Source organism: Mycena indigotica (genome assembly GCF_014461135.1).
Source record: "Mycena indigotica strain 171206Taipei chromosome Unknown Mind.scaff0017, whole genome shotgun sequence".
Taxonomy (NCBI): domain Eukaryota; kingdom Fungi; phylum Basidiomycota; class Agaricomycetes; order Agaricales; family Mycenaceae; genus Mycena; species Mycena indigotica.
This window is the reverse complement of record NW_023503016.1, coordinates 293,188-315,394: the sequence shown is the minus strand read 5'-3', so window position 1 is coordinate 315,394 and position 22,207 is coordinate 293,188. Positions and strand designations below refer to the sequence as shown.

Genomic DNA, 22,207 nt, shown 5'->3' with positions numbered 1-22,207 from the left:
CGTAGACACTATCAATGTCCTCACACTCTAATTCATTGCTTGCTTTTCTCCCGCTGGGTGGTTGATACGCTAGTATTCACAACTTTTGGAGGACTCGTGGCGATTCAAAGGTCATTGTTACCAATCCCGGGCTTTCCTCTGCCTTCGCGTCCAGCAATAATGATACGATGCGCCACGTTCACTGGATTTCCCGTTGTTTGACCTGTTTTGGTTGGGAAACACATTTGCTCAAGCATCGAGAACGCAAGGATTTGTGTTCACGGGTCAAAGGCAACGCTTGTGAGTCTGAAAGGGGGAGCGACCGGTGGCCGGGGAGACGAGGTCCGAGCTTCAAGCCAGACTGGAAAAAAGGGAAGGCTTGAGGTATTACTGAGGTAATGAGTTTCTCATCAGTAGCCAAACCGAGTTGTTCTCGCATAGCAATAATCGTACTTCAATGCGCTCCCCCCTTTGGTCATTACGCCGACCTTGAATGCAGACCACGGTTGCGTTGGGAAGGAGAAATTGTCAACGACGTAGATAAGGTCAGAAATTCCGACAAGCACGTGAATGAGCTCCGGGTTCCGATCTCCTCTTCCTCTCCAACCACGGCCATGCTCGGGTCTGCTGCACGCGTTGTTCGACTCGCTCGTCCAAAATCCATCGCACCCGCGAGGTCTGCTGCCGAGATTGGCTCCTTTACAATGCCTAATAACATCCCAGGACATTCACTTCTTCGAGGCGGGTATGTTCCAGCATCCCTTCACTCGACACGTTTACGGAGGAGGAAGTTATGCTCCGGGAAACTGGTCAGCTATACCGCCAACTCTGCCCATAACAAACAAACTGAATGAATTTCAGTCAAACGCTTTGCGACTGAAGTTGTCCAGCCAAAGGTCCGGGAGATGGATGAGAACGAGATGATGGACCCCGCTATCATCCAGGGACTCTTCGACCAAGGCGTGAGCTAGCTATTCATCTCTCTATAACCCGCGCTTGACAAGTCATAGTTAATGGGCATCGAAACGAGTGCGGAACATAGCGGGGCAGAGTCTTCGTTCACTTCTGCCATTATCGCTATCGAAGAGCTTGCCAAAGTGGACCCTTCTGTCTCTGTCCTCTGCGACGTCCACAACACGCTGGTCAACACGATATTCAGGAAATACGCGACAAAAGAGCAGCAAGACAAATGGCTACCGCAGCTCGCTGAATCCAAGGTAGCGCGTTACCTTGGGGTCTTTGGTCATGCATCTAACTCGGTTATTGCAGCTCGGCTCGTTCTGCCTCTCTGAACCAGCCTCCGGGTCAGACGCGTTTGCTCTCCAGACACGTGCCAAGAAAGACGGCGACTCGTGGATAATAAACGGCTCCAAAATGTGGATAACGAATTCTTACGAGGCTGAAATATTCCTCATATTTGCCAATGTGAGCTTGCTTCAATCTCCCGCCGCATAGCTCACCAAACTCAGATTGACCCGAGTAAAGGATACAAGGGGATCACCTGTTTCGTCGCAACCAAGGACATGGGCATCCAAATCGCCAAGAAGGAGCAGAAACTCGGCATCCGCGCGTCTTCCACTTGCACACTCAACTTTGACGACCTCAAAATACCCGCTGAGAACGTTATTGGTGGCGAAGGCAAGGGGTACAAAGTGGGTCAACCTTTCACGTCTGTCTTGGCCTCATATTTTTGTCAGATTGCCATCGAAATTCTCAACGAAGGGCGTATCGGTATTGCTGCCCAGATGCTCGGCCTTGCTCAGGGCGCCTTCGACAAGGCGGTTCCATATACCTACGAGCGGAAACAGTTCGGACAGGCCATTGGCACTTTCCAGGGCATGGCATTCCAGATTGCTCAGGCTGCTGTAGAGCTGGAAAGCGCGCGTTTGCTGACATATAACGCGGCGCGGCGCAAGGAGGAGGGCAAGAGCTTCACCAAGGAGGCGGCGATGGCCAAGTACTGGAGCAGTGTTGTTGCGCAACGGGTGAGCGGACAGGCGATTGAGTGGGCGGGCGGGGTCGGCTTCACGCGGGAAACGGGGATTGAGAAGTATTGGCGGGACTCGAAAATTGTGAGTGGTTGCTTTACTCGGTTTTCCGTCGGCTTAGATTGGGACAGGGCGCGATATATGAGGGGACATCGAACATCCAGCTGCAAACGATTGCCAAGTTTGTTCAGAAGGAGTACTCGTAAATTATCGTTGGTGTACTAAGGGACAACGAAGCTTCGGTGGATCTTGTTCACCTTGAACAAACACAGCCAACTCAAATTCTGATTAGGGACACTACACAGGACAAGGAGGTAAAGGAAAGCATAATGTGGGAGACATCCTACAGTAGAGGATTAAAGAAGCTTAAACTGATCTGTGAGTGAAGAAAAGACTGGGGGAGACAACGCGGTAGTGGGAGGGGATGAATGTAGGGAGACGGCGCGCGCGAAATGTTCAACTTGCTCTTCCAGTTCCATGTGTTGGCTTTTCAGCTCAGCTATCTTGCACAAGATAGCCTGGTTTCCTTGTCGTTCCTCTGCTAGCCTGCGTTCTGCCTCTTGTCGTGCCCGCCGTTCCTCTGCAAGTTCGCGCTGTGCTTCTCGTCTTTCCTCTTGTCGTTGCCAGTGCTCTTGGTCCTCGGCAAGTTTGCGCTCCGCCTCTTGTCGTGCCTCCTGTAGCGCTGCTAGCTTGCGCTCTGCCTCTGCTAACTCCGGTATCGCCTTGTGCCTCTGAATCTTGAGGTTCTTGCGAATTTGTGCCCGAACTTTGTCTCTCCAGATTTCGAAACTCTCCACTATGGTGTTGATGATAGGAGCGTCCTTCTGCCATGGGTTGCCGAGGCCGCTTTCGAGTAGACTAATGCGGTGATCATCGATGTGTTCTTCAAGTTTAGGCTCCTCAGCATCTTGCATTGTCCGACGAATGCTATCACGCATCTTCTCAACGCTCAAGCTATCGCTTCCTGAGCAGTCGCGCACCGTTAGTGTCGATTCGGAGCCGCCGAAGTTTGTTAAATAGACCCTGCTTGCCGACTGCTTCGACTGCTTCTCCCCGCGCGAAACCAAGGCCGACGCTTCGTTTCTGGGATATTCGCTCGATGGCGAGGAAGAACATTGTTGCAGACCAAGCACACATGTGGCTGGAATCGAGATAGGCGGATCGGTATTCCTGAATAGCAACGCTGAGAATAGCACAATCGAGCACTGTGATGTGATCCCAGCCAAATGCTGTGAGTGGGCAGGAGAGGTGGCGCATAGAAATGAATTTCCGCAGTTTGGCGTAGCTGTCGCGGATTGAAACATGGTCTTCGTCCCTCAACTTTCCGTTGGAATAATATCGCCTTGTCCTACAACAGCGTTATTTGAAGCGATTGGTTATATGACAACATACTCTGCTTCTGGATCCACAGGCTTTGGGAATAGGTGAATCAACACCGCCCTGGAATCATCTATCCGAGGCATTTCGTGGCTCGCAAGGGTGGGGCCTCGGTAATGGAACTCCAGCGCGATGGCTTCGTGAACCCCTTTGTTCTCTTCCGTGCCCAGGCTGTTCATTGCGACTTGGTCGATTCTTGTGACAAAACATCGGTCCAGGTTCTCTAGGTGGCCGGGGAGTTCGACGATCTGGAGCATGCGGAGCCATATATCCAGGTCCTGATCCATGTCGCAACAGGTGAGAAGACCGGGAATCATGGCAGTCGGGCTGAAGGAGTTTAGGTACCACGGTGGGTCGCTCGGCCGGGCATAACGGAGTCTGAATGGCCAGAACATGCTGCTTGTCCACTGGCAGTGTGTGTGGGTGAGGATAAGGCAGACTGTGCCATCCGACAGATTAAGTACTCGCAGCTGGGTCATAAGGCGATTGCTTTCCTTTTGTTAAAGGTATGCTACATATGGTGGATAAGGACGTTACTAGACGCGCCGCTCGGGAAGAGCTTACTAGTAGAGCATTGAGCAAAGACTGCTTTGAGCAAAGACTGCGGCTGCAAAGTCACTGAGGCTGGCGGACAGTAAATCGAGAGTCAAGTTGGATTGTAGTAAACGGTGTCGCGCATAGATTCAGCTGTTGTAGGGGTGATTGACGAGATTCTAGCCCATCGAAGGGCATGGCACAAAGCAATCGCGGTTCAGGATGAAAGGCCGGGATCACGTGCGATCAACAGACTCTGCCTCCTTCCCAACTCCTTCCCCCAATGACCCCGCATTTGTATCCAAGTGATTGGTGCTCCTCAAAATGAACATCACGAGTATCCATCCGCCTCGCCTTCTCAGGACCAGGAATTGCAATAGAGAAACGTGTAAGCAATCGGACAAAGATTCAACGACTCCTCCTTCATTGGAAGTTCCAACACGACGCCGAAGTGGAGTCTAGCCTTGTCGTTTCGCTCCATCAACTAAGACCTCTGTCTAGAAGCTGACGTCATCTCGTCTATCCTGCGGACAAGTGGCGCCCACAAACATCAACGCCCTCATATTTTGGAGATCCCCTTCCCCGCCGTCTCTCCAAACCACTCCACGCATGCTAGCAGGAATCATAGGCCTCCTCTTTAAGCTCGTAGACAACCGTAATCCGCTTTTCTGGCTCCACAAATACATAAACACGTCTTTAAGCGGGGAACGGCAGTCAAAGAACTTGAACTTTGAAAGAACTCGGAGGCTCCAATGACACAACACTAGCTCATCGATGAAGTCATTACTCTGGCTCTGTGCTGGGTATAAAAGCGTTGCAGTAGCCATCGTCAGCATCAACCCTCGAACAAACAACCACCCACTTCACTCAGCACTCTTCTTTCTTGCATCATGACTGGTACCGACAATACTTCGAAGAACCCCGCCCGAGTTGCTGCTGGCTTGAAGAGCACCCTCGCTCGCGACAACGTCTCTGACGAGGCAAAGGTGAACGCGCAGGAGCGACTGATGGAAATGGGATATACTGAAGATGTCGCTGGTGAGCATTTGTCTGTTCGACAATAGCGCAACTCTGACGTGCCTCCGACCTTGTAGCATACCAACATGACGAGGAATTGCATCAAACCCGCGTCCAAGCTGGCTACAAAGCCGCGTTGTCGAGTGCGTAGAGTAAACCTGCTATTTATGCACGCATTGATTCGCGTCAGATCCTAAAGTGTCGGAGGAGGCCAAGGAGAATGCCCGTCAGCATCTGGAGGAGAGCGAATTGAACTAAACACTGAGACTAGCAACAACTTGAAACTGTATCATTCTGTACTACTATTGAATTTTGCAGCGCTCCAGTAATGTCAAAATTTCACGTGATATGTAGGGTCCGTGCGCGGCTGGTCGCCTACTTGTACGCGTCTCCGCCAACGCTACTCTTCATACTTACCTTGATGGCACAGTTCCCTTCAGCTACCTGGAGCTGTGGGCCACGGGAACTCTCCATCGCACGGCGACCCTGTCCATTCAGAGAGCACCCGCGGTTTGTATGGGCTTAGGTTCATGCACCGTCTCAATATTTTCCAGTCCTGCCACGGCCACTCGGCTAGGCGGGCCCTTTCTTTTTGTTGGCTTGTTTGGCTAACCCTAACCTTACGACCGAGGGCTTACAGTACAATAAAAGATTTGCTTTAGATACACAATAATGGTACATTTGGATTGAAATCAACTAAACTTCTTTGTCTTCGCTCGACCCAAGATGCTGGCGGGCATTCTCCTTGGCCTCCTCCGACACATTAGGGTCTGTCGCCAGGGTCAGTAGAAGAAGGAGCGACACACTCGAACGACGTACTCTTCAAGGTCGCCTTGTAACCGCCCTGCACATGGTTCTCGTGTTTCTCCTCCTCGGTCTTCTCGCGGACGTCAGACGAGCTCTCGGGGTGGGCTACAAACAGGATAAGCAAGTAGTGGAAGACAAACAACAAAATACACACCAATGTACTCCTCGTAGCCCATGTCTTTCAGACGCTCTTGCGCGTTGTTCTTCGCCTCGTCAGAGACATCACCGCGCGCAAGTGTTCCCTTGAGTCCAGCAGCGACGCGGACGGGGTCTTTTCCGGTGTTGTCGGCTGCGTCGGAAAAAAAGTTGGTGCCTTATAAGGCAAGAGCCTTAAATTCGACTTATATTGCCTTACAAGATACTCCCCTTATCTTATAAGTCCTTATTTACTCATCCATACATATTATAGCTTAATCTTATCCCACTATGTGCTTTTGTTGGTCAACGAGTTCCTTTCGAGTGCTAATTTCATGACAATCACGAAATTGATGGCATTTTGTGACATTTGTGTCACAGCACAGAATGCTCGTTCTGGATTGACCGTACAACCTACAAATTACACCTCTTTAGCTCTTAAAAACATGTCTGGGTCCGTCACATCCATGATCATATACTCTTCAATATTTTTCTCCTTTCCTCGATCGAAAGCAGGTGCGAGTAAAGCACCACGGATGATTGAATGCACCGAAATGAACTCGGTCGATCGGCGAGGTTTTGCCCGAATGCGGTGGAGTCCAAGAAGTTTGTCCTTCGCCGGTGGATTGACAACCTTTGCATCGAGCGGTTGAACCAATGCGAATGGGAAAGTCTTTTGTTTCGCTTCAAAAGCAAAAACATAAACCAACCGCATGATCACTACACCAGTTGTCGTTTGAACGAAGACAGCGTCATAGCGAGGCCAACCGTGGAAGTTTGGGGAGCATCTCAGATAGTCCGTTGTGTCCATCCAGTCATCCAAAGACTTGAAATGGACTTTAACGAAGCCATAGGGGGAAATCTAACACGATAAACCTGATTAATATGTGTTGGCATGATTTGGAAGAAAATTACTGACCTGGTCCGCTGGGAAGAAACTGAGAGGTTGTTCGTCCATAGCTGCGTGGCCAAATGCCCGGAGAAAGTTATTCAAGAACGAGGTGAACTTGGTCCGAAATTGTGAGAAACCAACGTCAGTTTTGTGCTCCTCCTCCACCATTGAGAACGAGATCTTCACCCGCTTTCCACCCAGAACACTGTTTCCAATCAACTCAGAATCGTCTGGCTCCGAGTCCTCATTGGCGTTGTCCTTCTTCGGAGGTGCATTCAATGCATCTAGGTCTTCAATTTGTTCGCGGATATACGTTGCAACAGTGCTCCGGTGGACAAAACGAAGAATCTCGTTGAATATATCAGTATAACGGCAATTTAAAGCAAAACCATACCTGTGGCGCTACATCCTTGCCATTCGTCAAGTTATGATATGCGTCGCGAACGGGACCATGCATCGATTCATCGATCTTGGTTCCGAAATTCTTCGTAGCACCTTTTCGCAGAATGTCGTCAAATGCATGTTTTTGAAGATGATTTTTCGGGAAGTTCCAATTCTTCGCCAGCTTCTCGATATTTTTGCACTTGTCAGAATATTCCTGGTAGTGCATAAGGAACATTAGTCGCAGAGAGAGAAAAAAAAACCGACATTGATTAACTGGCCAAACCGCTGGAGCTCTTTCCTACCCTCCTCTACCGTGTTGGCAGTCTGAACACCAAAGTCAAGGTACGTATCAACGACAAGGTAACTCCGGATGCATCGAAGAAGGAGCAAACCCAGGTTATCGGTGAGAATGTTGTGCACCGCAAAGATAATACCCTTCGAAATGTCCCGGTGTTTGTTTCCGTCGTTGAAAGATATATTTGACACAGCACTGAAGTGATTGAGGTTTCGCCATCGAGGAAGTGCGTCAAATCTACAGGCTTGGGTGAGAAATCAACAGTCATTGTTATTATAGTCCGTACTGTTGGTCAAGAACAGCAGTCTTCCTGGGCCCCAGGAGTATCAGATGTTGTTTGAGTTGGCCAAAGAGATGGTCGCCCCACAGACCACTATGATGTGAATGAAGCCGGTCGAAAGAGAGTGCGTGATAAGGGTCGGACAGTCCAACTTTCCAGAAAACATTCTGCAATTGAGCTCAAGAGAGGACAGAACGGAAAGGATAGCAGACACTACCTCAACATTACGAAGACCGACAGCTTTCAATTCGTCCTCCCGCTGCTCGACAGTCTTGCAAGAAGCAGCCTTATGATAGACCGCTTCAGAGTCTTCTGTTGATCGCAATGGAGCCGCTAAATCAAGCCGAGAGAGGTCTTCTGCCTTGACCAAACAGATAGGGCAAGGATACAGGGCTCGAACACCCCGAATCAAAGCCATAACAGCACTAAGAGTGGTAAATGAGCATTGATGCTAATATAGACAATATAGGCACGACTTACGCTTCCTCGTAGTCAGCCGCAAGTATCAGGATCATAGGAAATAGTTTGCGCATCTTGCCGTCCCCACATCGAACCCAGACTCCAATGTTGGAGTGCTTCGCCATGTCCTCGAGTAGTTTATAGAACGCCTCGTGCCATACCGCATTCTTGAAATTTGTGAAACCTGGTTTCCCCGACTCGTTTGCATCTTCATCGACCTGGTTGATGATTAAGCTATCAGTTCGGAAGAAAACAGAGAACACGACCTACAATCGGAAGCCATCCTACGATTTGTCCTCCTCCCCAGCCAGTGCCATTGCGGATACCAACAGTAACATTTGCAAGTCGCGCGATGATCGGGTATCCTTTCTGGGTACCGAAGGTGGAAAGCTTGGCCTTGTCGGCGTAAAGGATGAACGGTAGTATTTTGTAGTCGGGGTTGAAGTCTAAAGCAGACTGTCACATTTCGTAAATGAAGTAGAGAACGATAGGCGTAAGCTTTACCTGTGCATCCCAAAAGGCTGATCCAGTCCATGGCTCGGTGTAAAACGGAACCCATGATGTCCCGTCGAATCGAAATCGTCGCTCTGCATCCCAGAAGAAGTATGGAGCCAACTGAGGATCTTGCACCAAGTCGAGGCTCCAGTCCCACAAAGGACGAGCGTGCATCTCAAATGTTCTTGGTTGCCCTTTGTATTCCACTTCGACTGTATACTCCTTGAACTAAGGGAAGTTGTGAGCGACAGCAGCATCGCCAACACGACCAACTCACACTTGTACAGAGTTGAGATGCCTGCTCCCATCTCTTATTCAGGTCGTCGTAGTTCTTGACCGTGAATTGGGCTGGGCTCGCAGCAACACGATTGATGAGCGATATCAAAGCATTGACTGCCTTCTTGTCAAGCATGTTTGTGTTCGCGAAGTTGGCAAACTCGTAATTCAGTCGTGTATCGAATGGTAACCACGGTTCAGAGACTGGTGGTGGTCGGCTTTGTTGCCCCCAATGCCTCCAGCTGGATGTATGTATTGAGAGCGATGTATTGGGTCGGCAAGCCGCTGTGTGGATGAAATTCGTGTTTGATATCGTCTTTTTCGGGCTGTGGTGCTTCGGGTAGAGTATTGCCATCGTTGGGCAGAGTATCGCCATCGTTGATAATAGGTAGAGGTTCGTCCGCAACTTGCGCAAGTTCTAGAGAGTAAGTGAGACTGTGAGAGTCGAATTATTATCTGTACCTGAGTCGTCCGGAGGATATTGTTCCGTTCCATGAGGATCGGCTTGGGGATTCAGACTTGGAATTTCTGAATCATATGAGCGAACAATTTAGATTTGAAAAAGCTTGAAACTGACCTCTGGGAGCGCTGACTTGTGCTGGAGAAGCCAAAGAGCTATTCAATCTTCATGGTATTTGAACTTTGCCCATGGAGACATACGTTCCGCTCGGAGAGCTCGTAGAAAGGCAGCCGTTTTCCGTTGTTCTTCAACTCGCTTGTTGCACCCTTTCAGGTGGCTGCCCAGACCCTGGAACCTCACGGACTGTTGACAGAGCTGGCAGATTCGACAAAGGTGGTTGGCGGGATCTACTGGGCAGTCCTTCGCTGTCAACATCGGAGTAGTTGAGTTGGAATCGGTGGATGATTCAAATCACGTGTGTCAATCATCGTCTCTTCTTTGACCGTGTCGACCATCTACGGACCAGCAAAACCATACCACTCCGGGGCTATCCCATGACTGTCGACTGAGGATGCTCGCTAGCCATCCCCGAGCGAACCACGGTGTGTTTTTAGTCAATCTCACTCCAGCTTTTTCGTCTCATTTCTCAATTTAACTCAGAGCTCGATTCTAGATGCAACCTGCTGGCTGCTAGTGCCGAAGACTACAAAATTGCTCTCTGCTCCGACCCTGACTTTGTATGGACTGTCCAATATCACCACGAAAGCTCACGGATCGTATGTTTGCCTTTTCATAAAAGGCGACGTTTCCTCAATCTAACTGGCCTTCTAGATATCTGCCTCTGACGACCATACAATCCACATATGGAGCAGCACATCCCGAAGCCACACCACAATACTCACCAGTCACTCTCACTATGTTACGCCTGCTCCGAAAGACGATCTGGTCATTTCTGCCTATGGCGATTCAGAACGGGACCATGCTGCACTTTTCCCTTGGCGACACCGTTTACTTCGAAAAATAGGCTCCCAAAGCCAGGGCAGCGCTGTTCGGAGCGTGTTTCGGCTTGTTTTTACTTGCGATCGTGGATCGCTGGTTGGCGGCTGCGCCGTTGACCAGACTGTTCGCGTGTGGGACATCTCAGGCTTTTCGAATACCAGCACAGGCTCCGGAAACTTCGAGCTCCTCGATACCTTCTTGACTGTCAAATATATACTCGAAGGTCATGACCGTGGTGTCAACTATGCCACGTTCCATCCCACTCTCCCTCTCATCGTTTCTGCTGCCGAAGATCGCACCATTAAAAGCTGGCGGATGAGCGAGACCAAAGCATGGGAGGTCGATTCCTACCGCGACCATTTCAATAACGTTGCGACGGCCCTTTTCCACCCCAACCAGCTTATCGTTTCCTTCGGTGAAGACAAGACTGTTCGTGCTGAGCGAGCTGTTCTCGGTGCTACTGCTGGTGCTTCATCCGAGCTAGACGCGTGGGCGAGGGAAACTCCAGACGATATTCAAGTTGATCTGGTCAGTGTTCAAGAAAGTGGATGGGAACTTGACGCAGATGCCGGAGGGGCGGAGGCCATGAAAGCGGTCGAAGAGGATGCTACCCCAGATGAAGACTTGTCAGGCTTAGCGCCAGGTATCACCCAGACGGAGCATGGTGTCCGCAACTCCTCACGAGCGCTGCCTAATCATGTAGTTACTAAGCGGTAAGATCGTTCGAGCAATGCAGGTATATTTTCTGTCTCTTTGTATAACATTTGCTAACGTTGATTCAAAGCTTCTCAATCGCCAACTCAACGTCAACCTTGTGTCAATGGACTCATCGGTACTTGACAACTGTCGCATCCTTGTCGCCTCTCCAGCTTCACGTCCGACGCACTCGCAGAAACGTCACTATCCTTCCGGTTGTCGTGCAGTCGTTGACCTCCATCTGCACTGAACTGGGGAGGGTTTTTGATTGGTTACTGGCAATAAATTGGCAGATTCAGAGGCGCAAGACACACTGACGCTGCGAGATATAGAGTATACTTGGGCCCGGAGACTTGTAAAAATGATAACTTAGGTTGTTCACAGGTTTTCTGTCTTCCTTTCAAATTGGCCTCAAGGAGTTCGGAGAAGGATTCGACCTATTAGATATAATTAGAACATTGTGTAGGTCCAGGGTCGGTTTGATTGCATCAACAACACATTTAATCTCTCTTTGTGCTTCCACTGTAACGACGACTGATCCCTCGAGCATGGCCTCTCATCCCCGACTGGATTATCAATTCACTCAGCCAAGGTCGGGTGCGAAAGAGGATGACTACCGAAAGGTAAGTCTCTGGTTCCATGCCACATTGACATATCTCAAATTGTCAAATTTTCTAGACTATCGATGCTCTCCAGCAGCAGCTGGCGGCCCTTCAGGCATCCTCTACTAGATCTGGACCTACACAGACGGCTCCAGCGTCGACTACCAATGGAGGATCAATCTCTACTGGGCAGGAAACAGACGATTTAGACAATGAAAATATCCTCGATTACAAGGCGTTGGCGATGGAACTCGGCAAAAAGCACACTATCCTCTTTTACCCCTTCCTTCGACAACCGAATTTTACCGCTCGTCCAACTAATCCCCCATCAATCCAAGGGGCCGCGAACGTCAAAGATGTATACGGAAATCCTGCTCTACTCTCAGCATACCGAACGGAAGAACTCTATATGGCGGTCCCCGAACAACTCCACAAGCTGGTTAATGCTGCGCTGTTCCCTGGATTTGCGAAGGAGGTAGGTTTATTCAGAATGACACGAGATTTTTCATTCTTAACATTGTTCAAGTTCCTCCATCATCAAAGCGCCGAACGATCGAACATCATCAACGGCTTGCGACAGAATCTCCCTCGACTTGTCGAGCTCGCTGGTCTCCAGTCCGTCGACTACAAAAAACTTCTATACCATGCTGGCGAGGATACATCTCAACCGCCCCAAACCGCCTTCCCACCATTTTTACATCGAAACCTCGGAAAACAGGAGAAGGACCGCTACCTCAACTCATTGGGTCCATTCGTAAGTCACCCGCTATAATTGCGCCACAGGCTTTTGATCGATTTTTCGTTTACAGGTGCTTCGATATATACTCTTCTCTCGAGCGAGCTTGAAAGGCGATGGTCGCAGTGCTCCTTCGGGCAAGGCTTTGGGAGCTAAATGGGGTGTGAAGGAGCCATAGCGGTAACTATTTTACAAATGTCCCCTGCAGCTGCAGGAGGGACATTATGCAAATCTGCCTGCAAAGCAGGAAAGCAGCATTGCAGGAACATTTGACAAATGGCATTTCCAGAATTCAGATTATATAATCTTTAAATCTTTTTAATTTTACTTAGCTTATTTAAGTGATTTGAGTGATGGGAGTGATGGCATCTATTAAATAAGATCAATGTGGAAACATTTTTAATTGCCATCAGTACTTTTGATGACTATATAGAGTTACATCATTTTTGTCCCAATTAGGATGTATTCTTGTAAAACCTAGTACACAGCCCTTATTGATTATATTACGGGTCTTCGGCCTGAAGAAATGGTGATTTGAATATTATACCTAGTATTATTTTCATTATATAATCATTCATTATAGCACAATCACTATTTGATCGGATTGTCCATTTGCTGCCTTATCAATGACCCTTATAATTTAGCAGGGGAGCAGAAGGCAAATGTTCCTGCAGCTGCAGGAGCCTGCTGGTGCAGGTGAAAATGCATTTGGGTGGCCTTGCCCCTGCAGGACCAGAAGGCAAATGGTTACACCCACAGGTGTGTGAAGGATCCAACCGTTGGCGCAATGGGCTTGACTGTCATCACGGTCAGCCTTATTAACCCGTTTTGGAATCCAAACTCACCCGAATATAGATGATTCATATCCTTTACACAGAAACCACAGGCAAAAGCGAAAATTTCGAAGAAATTGGGCGTCTCAGCAAGTTAAATCTGGGTGCTATATTCGACAAGGTTGTTCGAAACTTGCGGATGAACTGGGAAACTCCTCGAATGCAGAATCGAATCCTGCCTTTCTGGAAGGATATCACATTCGCAGGCGTATCGGCGGTGTCGAGTCTTCTTATCTCCCCGACTCTCCATCCAGACGACTCGGACAAGGACGAAAACTTCAATGCTATGATGCAAGATGTCACTCTAGATGAAGACGATATACGGCCAATGCTACCACCTGTCACGCCTGGAGAATACTTCAACGCTTCCATTGGGTTGTGGGTGGATGACAGTCCGGAATTTGCGGGCACGAGCCAGGATCCGGGTAAGTTTTCGTGTTCAGCAGTCTAAGTGATTCTGCTAATCCGTCATAGAGTTAGCAGAGAATACCAGTCAACGAGTACCACGTCAATCGTCCTCCAACGCCGCAGCCATTTTAATCCCCGCAGCCATGCCGCGCGGAGCACTCTCGATCGCTTCCACCATGAGCGCCTTGACTGAGCCTCCCGAGAGCGACGACGGAGGAGAAATAGAAACTCTTGCTGTCGCACAGGCGAAAAGAGCTCGAGGAGGTGGAGCTAGAGCTCGAGGAGGCAAAAGAGGTGTTCGTGGCAAGGGTCGTGGGCGCGGGGGCGGGTAGAAAAGGCAAGGAACGCGAAGTCCCGGTCGTCGAAGTCGAGGAAGAGAGCATCCCACTGGCACCCCCACCACGGCCTCGACCTGTTCCTCGACGCCGAGTGGTTGTCGAAGGCGGTTCTGATTAGTGGCTGAAGGAAGTTGTCAATGGTACTTGATATTGTTGCTGCTAACATCATTTGACATGTAAGACGGACTTACTAGTAACATGAATTGAATCTGTGCAAGCCCTTTTCTACTTGTGTTTAGATTTTACGGGCACAGCGCGTGCGGCGTTCGCGACGAACGCGTCTACAAGCAGGCATGTGATCAATTTCGATTCGGATCAAATCATGTCAATGTCAATGCTTCTTAACAAACCACCACCACCACACGACGACGCCGACGAGGATTCAGACGTTGCGAAATGAAACGGCAGTCTGGGGTTCTTTGGTTGGAAGGGAGGAAAGCACAAATGGAACTGCGGGGGGGAGGGCAGAACGGAGGACTGAACTTGGCGAAATTGAAGTGGGGTCAACTGTTGATTCAGAGTCCCTTCGCGGTGCCATGGCCAGCCGTAAGTCAGTCATCATATTTAGTTACTCAATCCTCTCTTATGCTCTTCAGCAAGCCAACTTCCTTCGAACTCAAAAGTCAGCGGTCTGCATAGTGGACAAACCGCCACAAGCTACAGCAACGAGCTTGTTTCCTCCAGCAAGCACGAATCCTTTTGCTGAACCTGCTGCATCCGCAACGGCCTCAACTCCAGCCCCGGCTATAACGAGCGCATCTGCTGTGAGCCCTGCTGCTACACCTGCTTCACCTTTCTCGTTTGGACCAACTGCGCCAGCAAAGGCGCCAGAGCCAGCTGCAGCCAAACCATCTGCATTTTCTTTTGGTCTAACTGCTCCAACTTCACAACCTACTCCCCGCAAGCCAGCCTCAGCCAGCTTCACGGCCTATCTCAACGACGCTCAACGGCAAGCTACTACTAAGGATGCTGGACAAATTGCTGGATGGACTGAATGTCCTTCGTGTCATTAACGAACCCACGGCGGCGGCTCTCGCTTACGGACTGGACAAAGACAGTAAAGCCAAAATCATCGCTGTTTACAATCTTGGTGGTGGAACTTTCGATATCTCCATCCTCGAAATGCATGACGGCGTCTACAAAATCAAGTCCACCAACGGTGGCACCCATCTTGTCAATGGTGGTGAAGACTTCGATATTCTCCTCGTTGACCGCATCCTCAAGGAATTTAATCCGAGCACCGTATCGATCTCAATGGCGATCAGATGGTCATCCAGCGTATCCGTGAAGCGGCAGAGAAGGCCAAAATTGAGCTTTCGTCAACCGCCCAGACGGAAATAAACTTGCCGTTTATCACCGCCGACGCAACTGGTCCCAAGCATATCAACACGAAACTGCTCCGTTCGCAATTTGAGGCCCTTACTTCTTCCCTCATCCAACGCACTGTCACTCCCTGCAAGAAGGCCCTGTCCGATGCTGACGTCAAGCCCAGCGATGTCCACGAGGTTATCCTTGTCGGTGGTATAACCCGTATGCCCCGTGTCACGGAGACTGTCAAGAGCGTTTTCGGTCGCATAGCAAGGGTGTCAACCCTGACGAGGCTGTCGCTATTGGCGCTAGTGTTCAAGGTGGTGTTTTGGCCGGCAACATCACGGATGTTCTGCTTTTGGATGTTACGCCTCTTTCCCTCGGTAAGTTACTCCATTTCTGTCTTTTGGAGTCAGACTGACGGGGTGATCACAGGTATCGAAACTCTCGGTGGTATCATGACCAAGCTCATCACTCTCAACACGACCATCCCTACCAAAAAGTCGCAGGTCTTCTCGACTGCCGCTGACGGTCAAACTGCTATCGAGGTCAAGATCTACCAGGGCGAGCGTGAACTCGTTGCAGACAACAAGCGCCTCGGTAACTTCAACCTGGTTGGCATTCCTCCTGCTCCCAAAGGTGTTCCCCAAATCGAAATCACCTTCGACATCGATGCTGGTGGGTCTATCTCTCTTTTTTTTCGCCATCTAAATTAATCAACGTGTTACTAGATGGTATTGTCAACGTCTCTGCCAAGGACAAGGCTACTGAAAAGGACCAGTCTATGACCATTGACTCTTCTTCGGGTCTAAGCAAGGAATGGTTTCTGACGCTGAGCAATACGCCGAGTCGGACAAGGAACGCCGCAACCTCATCGAAATGTTCAACAAGGCCGATTCCTTCTGCGCTGACACCGAGAAGTCGGTCAACGAGTTCAAGGACCAACTTGATGCCGCTGAGAAGGAGAAGGTATTATTATCAAACTCATTGGCGAGCTCTGTGCTCTTGCGCTCCAAGCTCAGGCTCGCGACGGCTCTATCACGCCCGAGGCCATCAAGACCAAGATGGACGAAACCCAGGTTGCCTCACTCGGACTCTTCCAAAATGTCTACGAGAAGAAGAACGCTGAACATGTGGCGTCATCGGAAGCGCCCGCTGAGGAGAAGAAGGACGACGACAAGAAGGATGAGAAGGAGTAAATACCCGATGTGGTTCTATATTGCATGACGCCTAACCTAGACACCAAAAGTACTTTGCTCGCTTTACATCGATCTCAGCCCTGTAGCCTTAAATACTTAACCCCCACTCAACAACTTATGAATCTAACTGGCAGTGAAGCTTATGTGTGAGCTTTTCGGTATGCAGCCACTGGTATCAGAGCATTGACTGTTGCTTACCACCCATCAGTACACCCCCGGAAAGTGATGTAATGCTCTGCTCTTCTCTTTTATAAATCAATATGTAGTCTAGATTGTCTTTTACCTTTCCTGTATTGTAGTACCCTCGGTTCAAATCCTCCTGTAAACACATTATAAGTCCTTAATTTCCTCCTTCATTACTTCCTTACATGGTTTCAGTTCAGTATAACAAATAATGGCTAGTAGTAATCACTACTGTAACAAATGACTACAAAAAGGAGCCCTTTCCTTTTGACTTTTTTTTGCCCCCTTGGATGACTACAGGACACCTTATATAGCCTTTTAATAATGCTCAGTTTTAAAATGCCTTATAAGAATACACTCTCTTGCAAAGATTGGGTTATATTGTAAGTGGACGTCAAAGTATAAAATGCCATATAAAGTTGGCCTAATTTGGCAGGATTGCCGCATCTTGGCAAGATCACGTCAATTTGGCAGAATGATACGATCTTATGAAATATGAACCGCCTTTTAAGCCGGATTTGCCTTCCAGCCTTAAATTGCCTAATTTGGCATTTTCAGGCAAAAAAAAAATTTCCGACGCAGCGGCAGACATTGTCACTGCGGGAGTTTGGGAATAAACAGTGCCCCTTTCGATCCATTATACACCTAAAATCAATGCACCAAAAAAAGAATTTTTTTATACCTCTATTTGCACCCAAAAGAAATTGTTCCAAATATGCCTGCTTATATGAGAAATAGATACTATAAATGGACTCAGTTTTGTCAACTGGTTTTGGGGCAGATCAAACAGCCTTTTCTAGACCAGTTTTTGTATCAAAACATGAACCAAAAATATTCACATATATTCACTTATATGATATATATCAGGGCCCTGGACCATATTTTTAGGTCCCTATTTTGATGCAAAAGCTGGTCTAGAAAAGGGTGTTTAATGTGCCCCCAAACCGGGGGACAAAACTGAGTCTGTTTATAGCATCTATTTCTCATATAAGCAGGCAAATTTGGAACAATTTCTTTTGGGTGCAAATAGAGGTATAAAAAATTTTCTTTTTTTGGTACACTGATTTTAGGTGTATAATGGATCGAAAGGGGCACCGTTTATTCCCAAACTCCTGCAGTGTGTTGTTGTTCGAGAGGGCAGTTGTTGGGTGGATGTGAGGCAGAGAACTTGCTGAACTTTTATACCATATCGACTGCAAAGATGACTTCATTCGTGAGCGATGCGTGGGGTCACTAGTTGCGTAGGCGCGGAAGAGTCTCTCCATTTGCTCATTGTCTTGTCTAGGTTTGGACTATCCGCAACACCGTTTGACAGGGTCAGGATTCCAGCTCTTTTGTGGAAGGCGATGTTGAATTATGAATTATTTGAGCAGCGAAAAAGGGTTGGTGGTAATCAAGTCAAGAGAGTTGGCTTCGTTTGTCGCTGTCCTGTGTTTGTAAATTGGCGGGGACGAATTGAAGCAATGAATGTCGGAAAGGCGGAAGTGGTCTCATGATAGACAAGGAATCCCCCTCGAACAGGGTCTGCGAAGTTGACGAGGGCATCCAGAGGTTGGGGTCAACGGCGCCGGCAAAGATGGATTGATGGCATGACTCATACCAAGCTTCCACAACCACTTCAAGGTATTTGGCTATAAACCAGTGAAAACACGGTCTCCTGCCCCGAAATTGTCGCACAAGCACTTCATAACACCCCGGCGCATCTTCGGTGTTACACAGCACGCGTATACGGCAAGCGAATGGCGGAAATTGGTCTGCACAAGATCCAAGGACCAAGCTCCCCGGTGAACTTCTCCCAAGCACTATCTTGCTGAAACTCATTGAAACAATGTGCAAGATAATGATTCTCATTCTACTTTTCCTGGTCAACGAGTACATGCGTTTTGAATTCTTCGTCTACTGTCCATACATCAAGCCAATGATTTCAGCCTCGTCGTACCCCTTGTCGACCTCCGCATCTTCGCTCTCCAATGGATCCGTGGTCAAGAACCAGCCCTCCGTCAGCGGGTTGTAGTGTCGATATAATGGCCTTGTTTTGCACCCAGGTCGGGGCAGGACATATGCGACGACACCTTGGTCTTTCAGCTTCCCTTTATCTTTCCCATATCCGCCTCCCGCCAACACTGCATCTCGTTCTTTCGTATTGGTGCTGTAGAAGGTTGCCTTCGTGCGTGTGTTAAACACACGGAAGAGCGGGACGGTGCCTTCCTCTGGCCGGGTGAATGCCCGACCAACGACACCGTCGAATTCGAAGCCTTGCTTGGTCAAGACCGCTTGAATACCGGAGTTAGAGGCTCCATAACCATATTGCTCGATGTCATTCTGGAACAGGCGAAGGATGGGTTGGATATTCTTAGGAATGGGACACCCTGGTTGGCGGTTCTGTCGTTGGCTAAGTCAATAGGAGACCAGTATTACTCATACGGAGATGTACCTTTCGAATTGGGACCACGGCGAAAGCGTCAGTAGCAAGCAGGAGAAGGGTCGCTGTGATGATTGGGCAAAATCGCATCCTTTCACTTTGACCAAGACTCTGTTGTTGTAGTGGGTGGAAGGAAGGAGGACAGCTTGGAGCCATGTCTGAGGTCGAAAGCTATTTGAGGCATGGTCTTAGTCTAAGACAAACTCATTGTGGAACATTTTCCTGCTGTCACGTCCGAGTCACGCGCGGTTGCGTTTCTCTTTCATCCACTCAAGTCCTCGTAAATTTTTCTCCATTCCTTAGTGTGCTCATCCTGCTGCAGGTTCCAAGCAATCCGTGATTATACCCACCATCTCATCGAGTTCTTCCGGATCGATTGCGGACTTGAATAACCCTACAAAAACACTTGCCCTGCTTAATGTCGCTGGTGACCCCCACCATTCCAGACCCGCGACTCCCCCCCGAACTTCTTCATCTAATATGCGACCTCATCGACAGCCGACGGCGAGCTTTACTGCTCAATCTATGCAAGGTCTCTCGTGTTTTCCGAGTACCTTCCCAACGGAAACTATACGAGCGGGTCGATCTTGCTGGATGCTCTGTCCGGGTTATTCTATACTGGTGTTTGGTCATTCGACGCCGTCAAGATCTATCTGAGCGTGTCTGGCGCCTACGTCTGCTAGCGCCTACAACTCACCAAGTGTACACCGAGGAGGCCGACAAAATCTTCCTCGCTGTTTCCCGCTGCGTTAATATTACCTGGCTCGAACTACCATATGAAGTCCCCGGCGCTATTAGTAGCCCCCACTGGCTGCTCGGCGCCGTGTCCACAATGCGAAGCCCATTTCGATTAACCGTCTTTGAGTGTGGGGCCCACTCCCAGTTTCACGAGTTACGGAGTGTTCTGCTTCAGCAGCCTTCCCTGTTGTTTCTCATTCTAGGAAGCAAGGATATATATCTGGATCGCCATTTCTTGAGACGGTTGGCTGAGGCGGGCGGCCAAGATCCCAAGACCGTTCTCCCCTCCCTCTTTGCTGTAAAAACACTCTCACCGAACGTGCAAATTGAGCGACGGTTACGACGTATCGAGACCATGATTGGCGATATCACACCACTTGCGCGTTACGCATCGAGCTTGCAGGTGTTGAACATCCACTTTGGTTCCTCGCGAGACCTCCAGGTTATCGCCACATTAGCCCGTGTCGCACAGTTGTTTCCAAGGCTCCAGTATCTGGCTCTTGTCGAGGCAGCTCAGAAGCTGGATGATTGCTGGTACACCGAACAGGACTCTCCGGCCCTGGTCATGCCGCGCTTCCAGAACCTCCGAAGTCTTTACCTCGTGTTGTCCCGCGTTACTCAGCTCACTGAAAAAGAGCCGGACGGCAGTGTCACCCGGGCTGTCCCCGTTGGAGACGAAGTCGGGATGCGTGAACTTTGCTTAAAGATGATGAACGCTGCACCCGACACTTGCCTTGACATTTGCGTCAATATCATCCAAAATGAGGACGGCAGGTTCGCGGAGCGCTCCTTTAGAGCAAATATCGCACACGAGGGCGCTCGCACTAGTCGGGTCAAGGTCAATAGCGGTCATATACCAGCTAATCAGCTCTTACAAGTTGCGACACGGCACTTTTGGCAAAGTTTGACGCCGTGAACGGTTGAACTTAATTTCAACTTAATTTTTTTGGGACTAGTTTTTGTCAACTCGAATAGATGAGTATATTAGCACACAATGCGAAGCCCCCAGAGTCGCCCAGACTTGTAGGCTTAGGTACGTGAGCTCGGGAATTGAAATTTCGGATAGGGGCGAGCGGATACGACACGATCAGTCACGGTCACGGTCTCTTTGACAGTCTCTTTTTGCCACTCACCACCACCACAAATCATAAATGTCTCTACATCTTCCTGTCGAGATTCTCCTCCTTATATGCGAGCAGACCACCAGCCAGAGCTCGCTCTACAACCTTTCCGCGACCTCCCATGCACTCAGACTCCATGCTCAACGCAAATTGTTCACAAACGTGAATCTCGTTGGCTGCTCAAAAAGCGTCATTTTATACTGGTGTCTCGTCGTCCGACGCCACTCAGACCTCGCTCGTAGAGTCTGTCGCCTCAGCTTTCCGTCGCTGGCTGCCGGAGACGTCTACCCCGAGGAAGCCAACAAGATGCTTAACGCTTTCAGATGCTGCGTTAGTCTTACCTGGCTGAACATATCGCCGGACCCTCGTGCCTCGTCACTGGAATCACAACACTTGCATTGGCTGATCGATGCGCTCTCGCACATGCAATGTCCTTTTCGGCTCGCAGTCTTCACCTCTTCCTGTTTAAAAACACCTGCCAGTGCCATGGCCCGGATCGCGATCCAACATCGCCAGCTACGACTCATCCACATGACAGACCAGCCCATAGACCATGACTTTATCTCCCTCCTGGTCGAACACAGCGGGACAGGGCCCAAATCCGTACTTCGCCATCTCATTGCTGTCAAAGTCACCTCGATGCCCATGCTGGCCATGAGTCGCCCGTTAGAGCGAATAGAAACAACCGTTGGGTGGCATCTTTCGATTATGAACTATGCGCGAACCCTGACGACCCTGAACATGATCTTCCCTGAGGCGGGAGAAGATCCGGCGACTCTCCTCCGAACAGTGGCCTACCTTCTGCCCAATCTGGTGCATCTGGCTCTCGTCGAGATGAAGAGAAAAGGATGCGCGGTGGACGACTCCCCCGCTGGGACTATCCTCCGTTTCAAACAACTTGAAACCTTCACGCTTATTGCTCGAAGCACAAGTCATTTTGAAGGCCGGGTTATGAAGGTCCCCGTCGGAGATCTAACTGGTATAAGTCGTATATGCGAGGAAACTGTGAAAGCTTGCCCAACACTTTACCGTGTTGTCATTGGGGTTCAGCTGGAACCGGAGGGCGAGAGGACCCATATGTCCTTGAAGGATGTCGAGGGTGCAATACGCACGACTGTGCTGGATGGAATTGACTTTGAGCCACTGTCAATGTTTTATGAAGGAATGATATAGCTAGATATCGAGCAGATCAATCAGTGCAATATTTCAAGTTAACTCAAATTCCACAATATTAATACCAGTCCACCAATCGGCTGTGATAAGGACAAATGCACACTCCTAAAGCTAGTGTTCTTTCGCGGAGAGT

General features: G+C 49.3%; 5 protein-coding genes across 5 annotated transcripts; 4 read left to right on the top strand and 1 right to left on the bottom strand.

Moving 5' to 3' along the window:
• Positions 1-593: 593 nt before the first annotated feature.
• On the top strand, positions 594-2,173 carry MIND_01381200 (uncharacterized protein; the record flags this gene model as incomplete). Its single annotated transcript, XM_037370230.1, has 8 exons — positions 594-655; positions 703-788; positions 841-941; positions 990-1,196; positions 1,249-1,404; positions 1,449-1,631; positions 1,677-2,051; positions 2,099-2,173. 8 exons carry the CDS (start codon positions 594-596, stop codon positions 2,171-2,173), a joined length of 1,245 nt encoding a protein of 414 aa, XP_037213231.1.
• A 2,595-nt stretch (positions 2,174-4,768) lies between these two features.
• Positions 4,769-5,153, top strand: MIND_01381100 (uncharacterized protein; the record flags this gene model as incomplete). Its single annotated transcript, XM_037370229.1, has 3 exons — positions 4,769-4,916; positions 4,973-5,038; positions 5,086-5,153. 3 exons carry the CDS (start codon positions 4,769-4,771, stop codon positions 5,151-5,153), a joined length of 282 nt encoding a protein of 93 aa, XP_037213230.1.
• A 438-nt stretch (positions 5,154-5,591) lies between these two features.
• MIND_01381000 (uncharacterized protein) lies at positions 5,592-9,054 on the bottom strand (the record flags this gene model as incomplete). Its single annotated transcript, XM_037370228.1, has 13 exons — positions 5,592-5,665; positions 5,715-5,807; positions 5,857-6,015; positions 6,369-6,699; positions 6,757-7,077; positions 7,124-7,327; positions 7,378-7,645; positions 7,695-7,855; positions 7,906-8,113; positions 8,169-8,365; positions 8,418-8,603; positions 8,652-8,870; positions 8,920-9,054. The coding sequence occupies 13 exons, from the start codon at positions 9,052-9,054 to the stop codon at positions 5,592-5,594; spliced, it is 2,556 nt and encodes an 851-aa protein (XP_037213229.1).
• Positions 9,055-14,374: 5,320 nt separating this feature from the next.
• Positions 14,375-16,437, top strand: MIND_01380900 (Heat shock protein 70; the record flags this gene model as incomplete). Its single annotated transcript, XM_037370227.1, has 8 exons — positions 14,375-14,476; positions 14,527-14,926; positions 14,985-15,136; positions 15,196-15,444; positions 15,492-15,621; positions 15,674-15,916; positions 15,970-16,158; positions 16,208-16,437. 8 exons carry the CDS (start codon positions 14,375-14,377, stop codon positions 16,435-16,437), a joined length of 1,695 nt encoding a protein of 564 aa, XP_037213228.1.
• Positions 16,438-19,460: 3,023 nt separating this feature from the next.
• On the top strand, positions 19,461-20,696 carry MIND_01380800 (uncharacterized protein; the record flags this gene model as incomplete). Its single annotated transcript, XM_037370226.1, has 1 exon — positions 19,461-20,696. The coding sequence occupies one exon, from the start codon at positions 19,461-19,463 to the stop codon at positions 20,694-20,696; it is 1,236 nt and encodes a 411-aa protein (XP_037213227.1).
• Between the last annotated feature and the right edge of the window lie 1,511 nt (positions 20,697-22,207).